The sequence below is a fragment of the Anopheles aquasalis genome, chromosome 2 (genome assembly GCF_943734665.1).
Source record: "Anopheles aquasalis chromosome 2, idAnoAquaMG_Q_19, whole genome shotgun sequence".
Taxonomy (NCBI): Eukaryota; Metazoa; Arthropoda; class Insecta; order Diptera; family Culicidae; genus Anopheles; species Anopheles aquasalis.
This window is the reverse complement of record NC_064877.1, coordinates 32,812,501-32,826,515: the sequence shown is the minus strand read 5'-3', so window position 1 is coordinate 32,826,515 and position 14,015 is coordinate 32,812,501. Positions and strand designations below refer to the sequence as shown.

General features: G+C 48.1%; 1 protein-coding gene across 1 annotated transcript in view; it reads left to right on the top strand.

Annotated features, from left to right (window-relative positions):
• The first annotated feature begins 10,473 nt into the window (after window positions 1–10,473).
• LOC126574339 (mite allergen Der f 7-like) overlaps window positions 10,474–14,015 on the top strand; it is a 9,260-nt gene continuing 5,718 nt past the window's right edge. The window contains exons 1-3 of the mRNA XM_050234484.1: window positions 10,474–10,678; window positions 12,021–12,150; window positions 12,231–12,383. Of these exons, the coding sequence (XP_050090441.1) occupies window positions 10,584–10,678; window positions 12,021–12,150; window positions 12,231–12,383 (378 nt within the window). The 5' untranslated portion in view covers window positions 10,474–10,583. The remainder of the gene's footprint in view (window positions 10,679–12,020; window positions 12,151–12,230; window positions 12,384–14,015) is intronic.

The window sequence follows — 14,015 nt, the reverse complement described above, 5'->3', positions numbered from 1 at the left end:
GCCGACGAAGATGATCGACGGAGACAATTTTGCTGTTCCGAATCATCGGCGCCATCGGTGCGCAGAAAATGAAAAGCTTCTTGGAAGGACAGACAGCAAGCACCACACCTTGCTGCGACGCTGCCTGGCACACCGGTGTGCGGAGTGGGATTAATTTTTAATTTCCTCCGACTTCGATATGGCCACCACTCCGATATGGCCCGGAAGAGCGTTTCGATGTTCCGGGGAGAGTGTCTTGAGCTGGGGAAGGTTTTCATCGAAGCGTTTCGCTTGAATTATTGCTGAAGAGGGAACTAGCGATTTATGATGGACAATTCGCGTGAGAACGGATACCTTCGGGTTTTTTGGGAGCATTCCTTGAGCTTAGCTGTCCGATTTTGCTAATTTGCCGATCGCAACAACGTTCCTGAACGTTCATGCTTAAAGTTACTCGCTGCCAGCTCGGCCAGCTTGTTTCTGTGAAATGAACCGTTCCGAAACTTGACCGAATCTCGTCTACTTTCTCTCTATCGAGATGCTCCAGAAAGGATTGGAATAGCTGCCCCGGGGGTGGGGTGTGGCACATCGACGTTTGCACAACTAATGATGCTCGGCAATCTTTCCTGGTTCCAACTTTTCCTGCCAACAATTTCCATCCTTCATTGCACCGAACCACAGGGCAGGAACTGCGCTTCCCTCCGCTTCTTCTTCTTCTGTTCCTACGGATCAGCCCTAGTCAGGACATTCGGTAAACCCGGAAGAAAGTCGAGAGTTTCCTGGTAGATCCGGCTCGTTGAAATGTGAAACTTCTCGGCTTGTGGCCACCGGCAGGATCCGCCCGGTGCTGCTACTGCACTTTGCCTTTGGCGTTACTTTTCTTTTTTTCCCAACCAACCGACCGACCAACCAATCGTTGACTGAGCGAGTGGCTGGTGGATGACGGAGCTGGCGTAATGTTTCATTCAACCAAGGATTTAACCAATCATTTAACGTTCTCAGAAGGCAGAGCGCCTACGGGAGGGTTTTGTGTTGATGGTTGGAATCAGGTCCGGGGATAGTGCAAGGGAGAAGGCGCTTCAGAGGCATCCGAAAATGGAAAACGAAGCCAATGCTCAGACAAGGGCTTCGGGATGTGGCCATATCCTGTTCTTCGCAGGAACATCATCAGCAGCATCGTCCCGATCGGTGCCGACAGACAACGGCCCTTCTTCGTCTGCAAGTAGTGGCGCTCCTGTCTGTCGAGCCCCACGAGGAATTGGTGGTTTTTGGATGGAACCGAGAGGTAAAGGTGCAAAAAAGGAGAATTCGCCGTCCTCCGTGGCTTGGGTGACAGGTTGATTCGGCTTATTTTCGCCACCATCACCACTACCATTGCCAACATTTCGTTGGGACAATTACACTGTATGCTACACCTGGCCTCAACTCTTGCCTTCAACTCCCAGGAGCAGCGGAGTGCCTCGCGAGTGGTGCTCCTGGATGAGTTTTGCGATGGTTGGGTTGGGTTGGGATGCACATCCATCATAGCTCGAGGTATTCATGTTTATCGAGGCACACCCCGGTGCACTCGCCATTTTTCATTGACTGCAGCACCAAACGAAGAACGAACCAACTTTTAAGACTCATAAATCAAAACCCACCACCAGCAGCAGCAGCAGCACCAGCAGGAGTTCATGAGACGGTGGTGGCCATGGCCGTGCATCATTAGGGACTGGGACGTCCAATCGTGGTCCTTTCGTCCTCCACAGTCTCCCAGACGGTTGCGGTTTCAAGGGGTTTGAGCGTATCAGCTTTTCGGGTTCGGTTCGGTTCGGTTGTTGATCAGAGTTTGGCCAGAGTTATAACCTTCCGACGATAGCGACGACGATGTCGGGGAGTAACTGGACGGAAGTTGATGGCAAGTGTCCAGAGGACCTCATCAGCATCGTTGTGTGCTGGTGTGAGCGCCAAAGACATCATCGGGGTGATGTATCAATGACCTTTTACACGAACCAATCCCGTTGGCCAAACTTTGCTTTGCCAATACTGTTCATGGCGCTGCTCTCTCTCTCTCTCTCTCTCTCTCTCTCTGTATTGTTGATGATTCAATTAAGAAATTCACTTCTTGCGTGTTCGCAGGGTCCAATACTCATACACACGGTACGAACAACGACGATCATCATTCTAGTACACAGACCAGGGCACATCAAATGACTCTTACAACGGCCATACCATACCACTTGATGACAGCAAACAGGACAATGTCCTTCGTCCTTTCCTCCCCCTCCTCCCAAAAGGCCAGATGTTGCATGGCGAATTATTTACAGAAACATATACTCGTGGTCCATGCGTCCGTCCTCATCATCTAAGCTCTTTTGCATGTTTGCTGCTAGTTTGTCGGGGTGTGATGTGTATGAGGAGCATCAGGAGCGCTACAACTGCTGATTGGCCTCCATGGAGCACTCGGTAGTGAAGCAAGTTTGCGATGCCGTTGGTTTCCCCAGATTTATACACACAAATACACCCAACCCAAGGCCCGTGCTGTCCGTGGTCCGGGGGGGATCCAATAAGTACAGTTTTGTGGTTGACATTCTTTCCGCTCGGTTCGATCGAACGCTTGGTCACCGAACGCCGGCAACTGTTTCCATGTTGACCCATGGTGGAACCCTTTCTGTACAGGGATACGGAGCTCGAAGGAGTGCGAACTTTGTAATTACACCGAACAATCGTTGCGTTGAAAGTCGACGTTACGACGGGTTTTATTGAAGTTCTCTCCCGTACCCTATGGTCTTTTGACGACCGATGCTAAGGGCACGGTTGCAATATTGCACAGCCCAAGTTCGGAGTTCGTTATGATAGTTTTAAAGCTCCTGTTCGCTTCGCTTGTCCTGTTCGTTGAGAAGACAAGGTAGAAGAGACCATCTCTAGGACACTCTATCACAGTTGGCTCATTCATTGAGGGTTTTTTGGTAAGTTAATGTTTACCGATTGGATGATGGTTTCGGCCTTAAGTTTGTATCGTTATTCTTTTTCTGAGGGACATGAACTTGTGTCAAGTATTTCAATCTCTTTATCTGAATCCACTTTCTAAATTTCTCACGTCTGAGATGTCACTGTCACGAATACGAATACCGTATTAAAAAGTATCATTAAAAATATAAATGATATTGTTTTACAGGAAAAAATACACTCACTGAAGTATCAACACTTTGGGAACAGATCGACTTTGAAAGCGTTAATTTATGGAAAAACCACTTCAAACTGCTGGGAAGCATTGAGTCATGCTCGAGGTGGTTTTTTTAATCTTATTCAGTTATGTTTCAATTTTCTTCTAAATTTGGTTAAAATACTCTTGAAAAGATCATCATCCAAGAGATATTGTTTATTTAAAAACAAAAAACCCTTTTTATGGGGTTTGGTTGCTTCTTCCTTTTAATAGGTTGGTTGCTTCTTCCTTTTAATCAACTTTAAAGACACAACTTGCATAGTGCAGTTTAACAGATAGTGTTAAGATCCCACGCCTGCCGTTAGTCTCTCCAACGCGCCTGATTTTATTATGTTTTAATCGTTCCTTCCACTCCCGGTGCATCGTTCCTAAGCTCGGTCTGCATCTGCTCCAAGGCGCTTCGTCGCCTTTCGGAGACACCCAAATGTTAGGTAATTTATTGAGGTTGCGGTGTTCGGTGTACGCCAGCTAGCTAGCTAGCCAGCCAGCGAAAACGATATCTAAACATAATTAGTGCAGTTCGCAGCCGTATTTTAACAGCGCTCCAGGAAACGGAAACAGCATTCACTCCTGGTGCTGGCACTTTCGTGGAAATTTCCCCACAAAGTTTCCCCTCTCCCAGACCCATCGCGAACTTAGCAACCAACAGCGGAAGACCAACGCCACCGTCGTTTGCAATTTCATTTGGCGCGACCGTCACCTCTACCAAGGAGCGGGTTTGCCACTTCATTTGCATGCCGGTAAAGAAGAAGAAGAAGAAGAATGCCGGAACGGTTAGCAAACCTCCATGCTGTTTGCGTGTGTGCATACCGAGGTTTTCCCCATAAATTCGTTCTCCCAAAAAGTTACCAGCATCCCGGTCCGCGCGTTCCGATGATGCCATATTGGCAGGATAACCCACGGCCAGGATGCGAGCCAGGGCCACACACAGGGGTATACGTCATCGACGGCCATCATTCGCGAGAGTGTTGAGTGGAGCGCTGCAGAGTGGAGAACGCGTGCGGTGACGGTTCCGGTGTCGGTTTCGTCGGTGCCCTGAGCTAGAATGTCAACTCCCGGGATGATGTGGATAGTCCGCGAACCTTGCAACCGAACCGGAAACGCTTGGCATACTGCGACTGTGCTGGGATTGCTTACGGGGACAGCCCAGTGTACGGGTGTTTCCATAAATTTAAAGCCGTTGAATAAACCAGACGGCGATGCACATTGGGGCTTTCGGGGTGCACTCACCAATATTACTCGGTGTGTGGCGCATCATCATCATCAGGTTGAGGGGTTGGCTGAAGGCGTACCCTGGCTGTCGCTGGTTCGCTCTCACCTCTGTCGTCCAGCGTTGCGGACCGGAGCTCGAGAGAGTAAAGAAGGGAAAGGGAATTTCTTTTTCGCATCCTGAAACCACCTGTCTGTACGTTGGAGCGGTGTTTAGGTTCACTCGAATGACGGCCACGGAAGCACAGAATCACATTGCGCTTGCTGCTCCGCCGCTGAACGTTGACATCATGTACAGGATAGAGGAGATTTGGCAGGAGGTGGGGCACGGTACTGCCACCTCCTTGCCACGTCGACACTACCAGATGATCATGCAGCTGCTGTTGCTGCTGCTGCTGCTGATGATGATGATGATAGATGATATGGAAGTTGATTTGTTTATTCGGTTCTCTGCTTTTCGCTGATGCCGATCCTCTGTCATGTCGCCGTATCGTCAGCAGCACGGGAAAAGCTCGCTGGCGGTTCGCGGAAAAGGTTCTAAATTCAATGCTCAGACCATTCTTCAGACAGAGATCGTCTGTTGGCAAATTGTGCGCGACTCGTGGTGTCGTGGAGTGTGTGTTTTGACTCCACTAATGTACCACCACCGGTACATCCGCGCTTTCGGATGATCAGATTTTGTGTCAGACCGGATGCACCGTTTCGGTTCGGTTTGCAACGTGACACGTGTCTGATTTCAGCAGAGACCGCAGTTCCGGAAAACGCGGAGCTACGATTACAAAGTAAAAGCCAATGACAGCGCCCGATGGAATTGGCCATATTGGTGGACAGAATGACCTCACCTGTATGGTTTTGGGTACTGAATCATTTTTTTGTGGGTTTTGTTGCATACTTCAAGAGTATTAAATGGATTTGGATCAAAAGAGGGAAAAAGTGGAATCTACCGAGATGGCTGGCCGGGTTTGCTTTGATTTCGTTTCACTTTCTCTGTGTGTGCTTGTCAGCAGAAACCGTACGACAGCGCCCTCTCATTGGTTGAGTGAACGGCACAACATTGCGTCATGCACATATCCTGCGGAGCGTCATGCATACAGCCGGCCTGGCCTGCTTCGACTAGTCGCGTAAGTGTTTTCGAAACGAACGTCTCCAAGACTTCAGCCAGAAAGGAAGGGGAGCGGAGGGCCACTAGACATTCCGAGAACCTCAGAGGCACCTCACTCCGCTGCGGCCATGTTGCGAAAGCGAAGCGAAGTGATGTTGAGATGGTGGCACATTGGTGGCGTGAAGAGAAACCCTCGTCGTTCTTTTGACGCAACAACAACAACAACAACAACAACGGTACACCCCGGGACAGTGCAGCAGCAGCATACATAAACTGTGTTCCCGACACCGACGAACGGCTGTGTTGTGGTACACTAGAGAAGGTTTTAGTCGACAGTCGGTGGCATAGCCCGGCATGGTGCCGTCGTGTAGTGGAGGTCGACAGCAGTAGCAGATCGTAAAACGTGCGCCCTCCATCACCTCGCGCCCGTGGTGGACGATGCGGGATCTCAATTAATCTTAATCAATTTTAATTGACTGAAGTTGTAGTGGTGAGCGCGCCACGCTTGACGCTGTCGTTGGCTGGATGGATGCGATGCGGTACATTTCATGGTCTTTTTTATGGCCGGCCTGGCCAAAGTGTCCGGTCGCGGTTGCCTTTGCTGCCAGCAAGGGCCAATCGTCGAGAGCGCGCCGCCACGCCATGGGGGTTTCACAATCGCGCGCGCGGAAGCCTTCTTTTGCTGGGCGACCGACCGACCGACCGACTCGTAGCTCAAGTTCAGCGACGGCAAACGGCCACTGGAGGTGTGCATATGTATCTCGGCTGGAGGCTGCACACGACTATGGGAAAGAGGCTCGTTTTTTTACGATCGTTACGATGGTTTGCGGGCAAGTGATATGTAAAGTGTCCTTTCGTCTCAACGCAGCTCCCCACCGAGAGGCTGCGTGCTACGTGCTTTCCTTTGGTTTTCTTGTTGTAACTGACTGACACTGGACGTCTGCAGAGTTTGCCATTGAATAGGCAATTGTTGTTGTTGTTGTTGTTGTTGTGGTTTTCTTAACCTTCCTTCTCCTCCTTGTGATGTGTACTGGAGGCACTACCGCTCGTTTTTTTCTATTCTGCTAAAGTGAGCGACAGATCGTACGTTTGTCAGGCAGAAGATGGCCTCAGCCTCAGATGAATCGCATCTTAAGTATCAGCCGCCATTCTTCTCCGCATAAGCTGTGGATGATTGGACGGTCTGTTGAGCCTCTCTTCATTGAAATGTCGTTACTCATGCCGAAGAATTCCGCGGCAAGGTTTGCGCACTGGCAAGGGCAAACCGACGGTGAACGCGAGCAATAAACTGGAGTGTTAATAGTTCCGGCTACAGCGTTTTTTCATGGTTGAAGGCGTTCTATATTCCGTTTAGAATATCAAAAACATCACTTGACTGCTCGTGGTTAAGGATATAATGTATGCACATTTCCTAGAAACTAAAAATATGTTAAGCAACCTGTTTGAAAACAACATATTTATTAGTTCGCTGAATATGATTCCTGAACCATTATAAATCGGAGGCTCTAAGGGAGGACTTCGGTATTTTCGGGCAAAAAAGAGTCCGTTTTGGTCGATTTTTTGTGACGTAACCATTCGACTTTATTTTTCCAAATAAATGACATATTAATTTACTAACTTTGTAAGATTATTTGGTATTGTTTTGAGCAACAACATCCAACATTCATTGGAAAATTAGTCCGTGGCATAAAATTTTGGTAGGCATGTCGTCTCAAAGCTACTTTTTATGGTGCCCATCGTAGCGACATGACGGGTCATCTGAAATATACAAATTGATATTCGTTAGAAAGATTGTCATGCTTTTTTGCCTACGGTTTTTAAAGATTTGTTTAGAAAAAAGTATCCACAATTTTAATAATATCTCGACGGGGCTACCTAGCAAAAAATGTACAAATTATGTGTTAAAAATTTCAAATCGATCGGCCCAGATGTTTTTACGGTACGATGGGCATCGACTTTGAAAACATTGGTTTCGGGAAACGCTCTTCAAAGTAGCGTGCTGCATGGATCCTTGTATGAAAGGCGAATTTTCAAAAATCTATAACTTTGTCAGTTTTGCTACGATTGATGAAAAATTTTTACACAATGTTCTTGAATAGATCAGGATTCAAGGAAAAATGTTAAAAATATGTGTCACAAAACAAAATTAAATAACGTAGTTCCCCCCTAAATAAAGCATGTTTTATAATGACTGTTGTTCATTGATCTGGTTGAATGGTTTGGGGCAAAGTTGCTACCTATATAAGGTAATAGCGGGTTCAAAGTAACGTATCAATGCGATTTAATGGAGATGAGTTGACATCAAAGTACGAGAAAAAAAGCCATTTTGAAATTATGCATTTCTGTTTTATCTGATGTATAATTGCAACGATAACAGTGATAGTAGCCTATCGGAAGCGCATAACCATCGCTATAAAATCAGCGACATTAACCAATGATCCCTCCAGCTATATTTTTCGCTCTCACAAATTTATTATGATTATCACTTTGGATAATGATTATACAGTCGGAAGCCGTATCGTAGATCCTGGGTGTGCCCATAATAAAACGACCATACCTTACCTTGCTGTTAATGCGACTCTTGCCGGTTCACTGATTCACCTCAATTCTCTGGATGAAATTTGTTTTTGCAATGATCACCGTAGAACGCCGTACCCTGAGGGGACTCATCAAACAACCAAACCCAATCATCAATGAATGGAACTGAGTGCGCACCAGCTCGGAACCGGATTGCGGCCGGATACTACCCGCCGAATGAGAAAAAAAAAACAAGAAAAAGAAAGAACACTCCATGGAAGCCGCTGCCGGAGGGAAACTCATTGATTCGTTGGTTCACCGGAGTGGCCGAAAAGGGAAAGGAAATTCACTAACGGTTCACCAATAATTCTTCTTATTAATGCATTTAGCATCCTGCGGGGCATGAGCTCGTTGCAGTGGCACGAGACGACGAGAACGCGAGGCAGGGCGAAGGAACACGGAACGGGAAAGCGCTCCCCCGAGATCCGTTTCCGAGCATCGCCATTGTGCATCTGGACGAAATCTGGCGAACCGGGGACCCCCGGGCCAAGGTGGCGGTAATCGAATATTTTGGGTTTTCGTTTTTATCGAACTCCATCGTCCGACCAGCAAACGTGGAACACCTGGAACACCTTGATAGTGAATGTTGCAGTTTTTGGATAACGAAAAAAGCTTTCCATAAATGTAGTGGGACCGTGTGGGGCCTCAGTACATGGATTCTGGCTGGACCGTTACCGGTAGAGAGAGAGAAACAGAACAGAAAGCAAGAAAAACCGCGTCGGTTCGTTCTCCACCAGCAGCAGCAGCAACACACTAACAGCGAACAGCGGAAGAAGCAGCAGAAATACAACGAAACTCCAAACATTAATAAAGATTAGAAAGTAAATTTATTATCATTTTTATCAGTTTACCTATATTAAATTCGCCAACCCGGGTGCTGCCCAATGGTACCAGCCCAGTGGCCAAGCGAGTCCTGGGAAATCACTTGACCACACACCTTTCTGCCCTCTGCCCAGCACCTGGCCGCACAGCAGAAGGTGTTGGAACCAACGGGCGTGAACGGGTACGACGCTGCTCCCCACACCAGTCACGGGGCCAGTTGTTGGCGCGTCCACGGTGACCTCGGCGGACGTCCTCCCTGAGGTCAAAGGCAAAAATGAAACTAATACCACTAACAGCATTCATTTGTCTGTGCTTTTGGCAGGACGAAGCGCAAAAAAAAAGAGAACAAAATCAAAGTGGAGAAGCAGAAAGAGAACGCGCAGAGAGCAAAAAAAAAAAGGAGGAAAAAGATGGCCGCAAAAGACATCGAGCCGGTGCCGACGGGCTACATGGCACGCTAGATCATTACTTTCGGGGTTGTGTTTCGAGGTTTTTCCGTTATGGCGGTTATGGCGAGACGGGCAGAACCACACCGGACTCGCCACAGCTACTGCTGCCACCATTTTTAATGACATTCCCTTGGCGGCCGGCTGCCTCTGGGTGCGGCGTCTGGGACTTCGTTTTTAATATTCATAATTTTCTGCGAATAGCATCAGGGACTGGACTGGAGGTGGATGCTTGTGGTTACGGTATGGACGTCGAATGGCCGTCGAGCTCACTGTCGACAGCTGCAACTGTCACCAGGACTGGGCCCCTAGATGGTTTTGGAACTCTTGAATACACGTTGCCCCGACGCCTTAACCTCAATTGTTGCGAAGCAATTCTTCATTCCCTGCAGGCAAACATCGGGATCGGGGAAAAACAGAGAGAAACAAATTCCCGTCGCTGTTGAACGACGCCATCACTCCAACTCCAACTGATTTACGAAATAGTAAAACTTTTCCAATCACCCCGAGTTCTCTCCGTCAAACATCCATCCGGTTCAGGAAATAAGGATACATGTTCCAGAAGTTTCGTGCCATCATCCATCGGCAGCCGGCAACCTGGAGTGAAGGTGTTTTTGTTTGCCAGACGCTGAATGATGATCGATTCAGTAAGAATTCGGTTCTCCGAGAAGGTGTTCGACTACCTACTTCGTTATCGACCGCATCACCGAGACCAGGTGTTCCAGGTGAACGATGTTGTTATGGTCGACACTTTTTGGCTGACGTAGAACCAAGGGTGGTGGGGGAACTGTGGACGGATAGGCGAATTGTTTTGATTCGTAATCTCGTTGTAGCCGCGCGTGCTAATCAGCGACCGCCTAATCGCTCGACAGGGTTCGACAGCTGTTTCGGGGATGCGATAAATGCGTCTCGAGAGGCCAATCTTATCCGCTCGGTGGGCTCGGTACCAGGTTTAGGCGCGCGAGCTACCGGTTGGGGGTAATCTTATCGGGTGAGGGTTGTTTCTTTGTGGGAAGCGGGTAGGGAAGCTTATCAAAGTCCCCTCGATTGAGTCGCTTACCGACGTACTGGGAGGGTATAAAAGTTGGATCAAATCACTTGTTAGGGTTTCAGTTCAGACGCAGGGTTTGGCTTAGCTCTGGTTGCGTTCGTCCCTGGTTCCTGGGGTTGTAGAAGTGTTATCGAGTGGTCGAGAGTCTAGTTCCTTTTTGACAGTACTGGGACCCCCTTTGTCCTCCAAGCAATAATGCGTATCCTGTCGGTGATTGCCTTCGGGCTCGTGTGTACCCTGGCCCTGTCCGATGCGGTCGTTACGGTCGAGAAAGAGATCGAGGATGAGACGTAAGTTGCCCGTGTTTGATCACCTGCTGTCTAATCACCATGGCAGTATGCCGTTAGTTCGTGAAAGGATTGATTCCACAAATCCAACACCCACTCGGGCGTTGGCGAGATGTGAGCTGAATCCCTTCCCCTTCGCTTTGTGTGCGTATTAGTTGCGTTTGTGCACTTCGAGTGATTAGAGGAATAACATTAAAAGATCAGGAACGCGTAGGGCGTCGACACGGATCGAATGACGCGTTGTACGGTGCTCATAGGCGCTTAGTGCGCTCAACACCTGTCCCTTGAACAACGGCACTTTGATAAATTAAAATGATAAGCCTTACCTCCCCCCCAATGCCTCCCCTATACTACCCTCCAGGCAGGCTTTGTGCCGTGGATTATGGCTGCCGGTGTCAGCCATAGTCAGCCGGGTGTAATCTGTGGCGATGGCTTTACAGGTAACAAAACCGTTGAAAAGGAGGGGGGGGGGGAGGCTGGGAGGGTTCTGTGTGTTTTAGGGCCCCCAGGGAGGTGACACGATTGAACTTTGAGTCCCGGGAGTTGCCATCATCATTACATGCACGCTCGGCTGATACCGTTGGCAGTAGTCGAGGTGGCTTGAATTATGTGTGTCAGAGTGGCACAGGGATGCTCAGCTAGCTAGCGCCTCGTTACGTTCGCTTCGGTGCGTCCGGATTGGGTGGATTGTGATTTCGTCTGTACGAAATCCGGCGCAATACATTCGCATCAATTCCGGGAGTAATGGTGTGGATGGTTGCAGGAGATCAAAGAAATGCGGCTCGCAATATTCGATGCCCTGGACGTCAGTTCCCCGGAATGGAGCAGTGTTGTATCATTGAATGCATATTAAAGAGCCGCTGGACGATGCTGTTGCTGGACGTGTTTGTTCGAATCTCGTTCGATCGAACGATGGCGAGTGGTCATTCTTCTCGTTAAAATTGAAAATCCCAGTTGGCCCCTTCCCTGGTGGAAAGCATTGATCCAGATGCCAAATTACAGCCAAAGCTTGCTGTGTAGCTCGTTGCGTGCCAAGTTTTGCAGGGGCACGTACAATGGAAAGGATTCCGGTTGCCCCGGGATACACACTCCGGGCGGATCGATATACCGAATGCACCTGCACATGCCCTGACAGAGACCCTGTGGGAGAGTTGGGTTTTTGGGGTAAAGTTTTTGTCCTGAGCACCTGAGGCATGAAAGAAAGTTCGATGGACCGGTGTGTCCAGTACACCACCCTGGGAGCTAGTCCTTGGGGGAGATGGTTTAAAGGTTTAAACAAAGCTGCAAAGTTGCCGGAATGGTTCCCGTACTGAGTTTCTAATATACATTCGCCCTCCCTCCTCAGGCCCCGCAACGGTCCATTGTCGGCCAGCATGAACAATTACCTGGACGTGGTTATGATCCAGGTGGGCCCGTGGATGAACGCCAATCTGGTCCCGATGGCACTGCCCGATGTGGTCGAAGGATTCGAGCACGTAAGTACAGAGTGAGGTTTAAAAAGGAGTTGCTGTTGTTGTTGTTGTTCACGGGTTGTTTTTTTGTTCCTCCGTTACAGCGTCCCATTCTGATCACCTACCACGGTGAGCTGGCGCTGACGAATGGAGTCTTCCACACGATCCACAGTGTGGCCCGCAACGGGAACGCCATGATGCACTACGACCGTCAGCTGTTGCGCGTGTCCGTCGGTGCCAACATCCGTCAGCTTGGTGTAAGTATAGCCTCGGGTTGTTTAGGGACGGGGTGGTCTGGAGGGCAAATTGGGTGGCCAGTTCGCCATTGTTTGTTCGCGCTTGTTGGCAAAAGTAGGACGTTGGCTGACCTGGCCTGGCCTGGCGTATTATCAGACGCGGGTGATCAAGATAACGTTCCGATTAGCCGCCGTTCGCGAATCGCGCGAGGGGCGCTGTTTTTTGGTTGTTTTGGCAATTGGTTTGATCGAAGGTTTAGCGGTACTGCATCGAGTACCATGAGCGAGCTTCTGTTAAGGCGGGGTGGGCAGAGGTTAATTCGGGTCGAGAAAAGGTTCATATTTGATGTTTTTTTGTGAAGAACCCGTCCACCTTTATATTTTCAAGTGAATTTCATATTAAACTATAACTTTTCAGGAATATTTGGTGGTTTTTTGGGGAAGATTTGTTAAAAACTTCAGCCATGGTATTAAATTTAGAAAGGTGTGTCTTAAAAAATGCACTGTTTTCGGTGCCCAACGATCGAGTAGTCACGGCATTATGGTTTTTAAACTCAAATCGGAAAGAGTTAATAAGGTGGCGAGTCTAAAGCAAAATGCGATGCAAGTGGCAAATGTTCTGGGTACAAAACACATTTCGTTAAACTCTGCTATTTCTTATAGCTATCACTACTTTCACTCACTTTAAAAAAAATGATTATTAAGCATCCGCCATAACCATACGCACTCTCAATCGTTGTTCATGCTCAACCGGATCACCATAACTACCGGCTGCTGTGATGTTGGCGATGTCGCCGATGTGTGCCTGTGTGCGATGTGTTCTGTTTAAAAAAGAAGTAATGACTCATTTCCTAACGATAATTTTTTGCTTTTAGTTTTGGAGGTACTCGAACAAAAAGCAGCCATGTTAATTTTATCTCAAATCTGATCGCTCAAAACCCACACTATGTCCTTATAAGCATATGCAGGTAGCTCCGTAGAGATTTTGTAGATTTTCCAATTTTATAGATTTTGGGCTGCGCTTTGGAAAAGTGAAAAAAGAAAGGTATGGAAAAGTGGTAATATTTGAAATTGTTCATTAGTGTTGTTGGTTTTGGGCAACGCACTTCAAAGTAACGAGATGCATTGAGCCAGGTAGCAAGTGCGGATTTTCAAAAAACAAAATCTTTTCGAGTTTTGCTTCGATTGATCTAACATTTTTACACAATACTCTTGAAACGCAATTTTATCATTAAATTGGGTATAAACAAATTAAATACCTTAGCCTCCCCCCCCGCTTAGTCCAGGCAAAGTGCCCTGGAGGTACTACTTTAAAATTGAAGAAATATTTGGACTGATGTCTTTGAGTAACATGCGCCCGCACCATCCGATGTTCCTGATTTGTTAATTTTTCATTCCCCATAGTTTTATTTATATGATTCCGTTGGTATCCAATCCTTGCCCATTTGCCAGTGCCAGTTATGCCACAACTTGTGCCCGAATGCGCCTCTTCGACCACCTACAGCTGCAACACTGTAGCCGTTACGTAGCGCGTATTTTTTTCCGCCTTCCGCCAGTTGCAGTGCGTGCAACCATCGGTCCTTCTCGTACACATCCATCAACACAAATATGTACTCCATCCCCTCTCCTCTACTGCACCACCAACGCACCAAA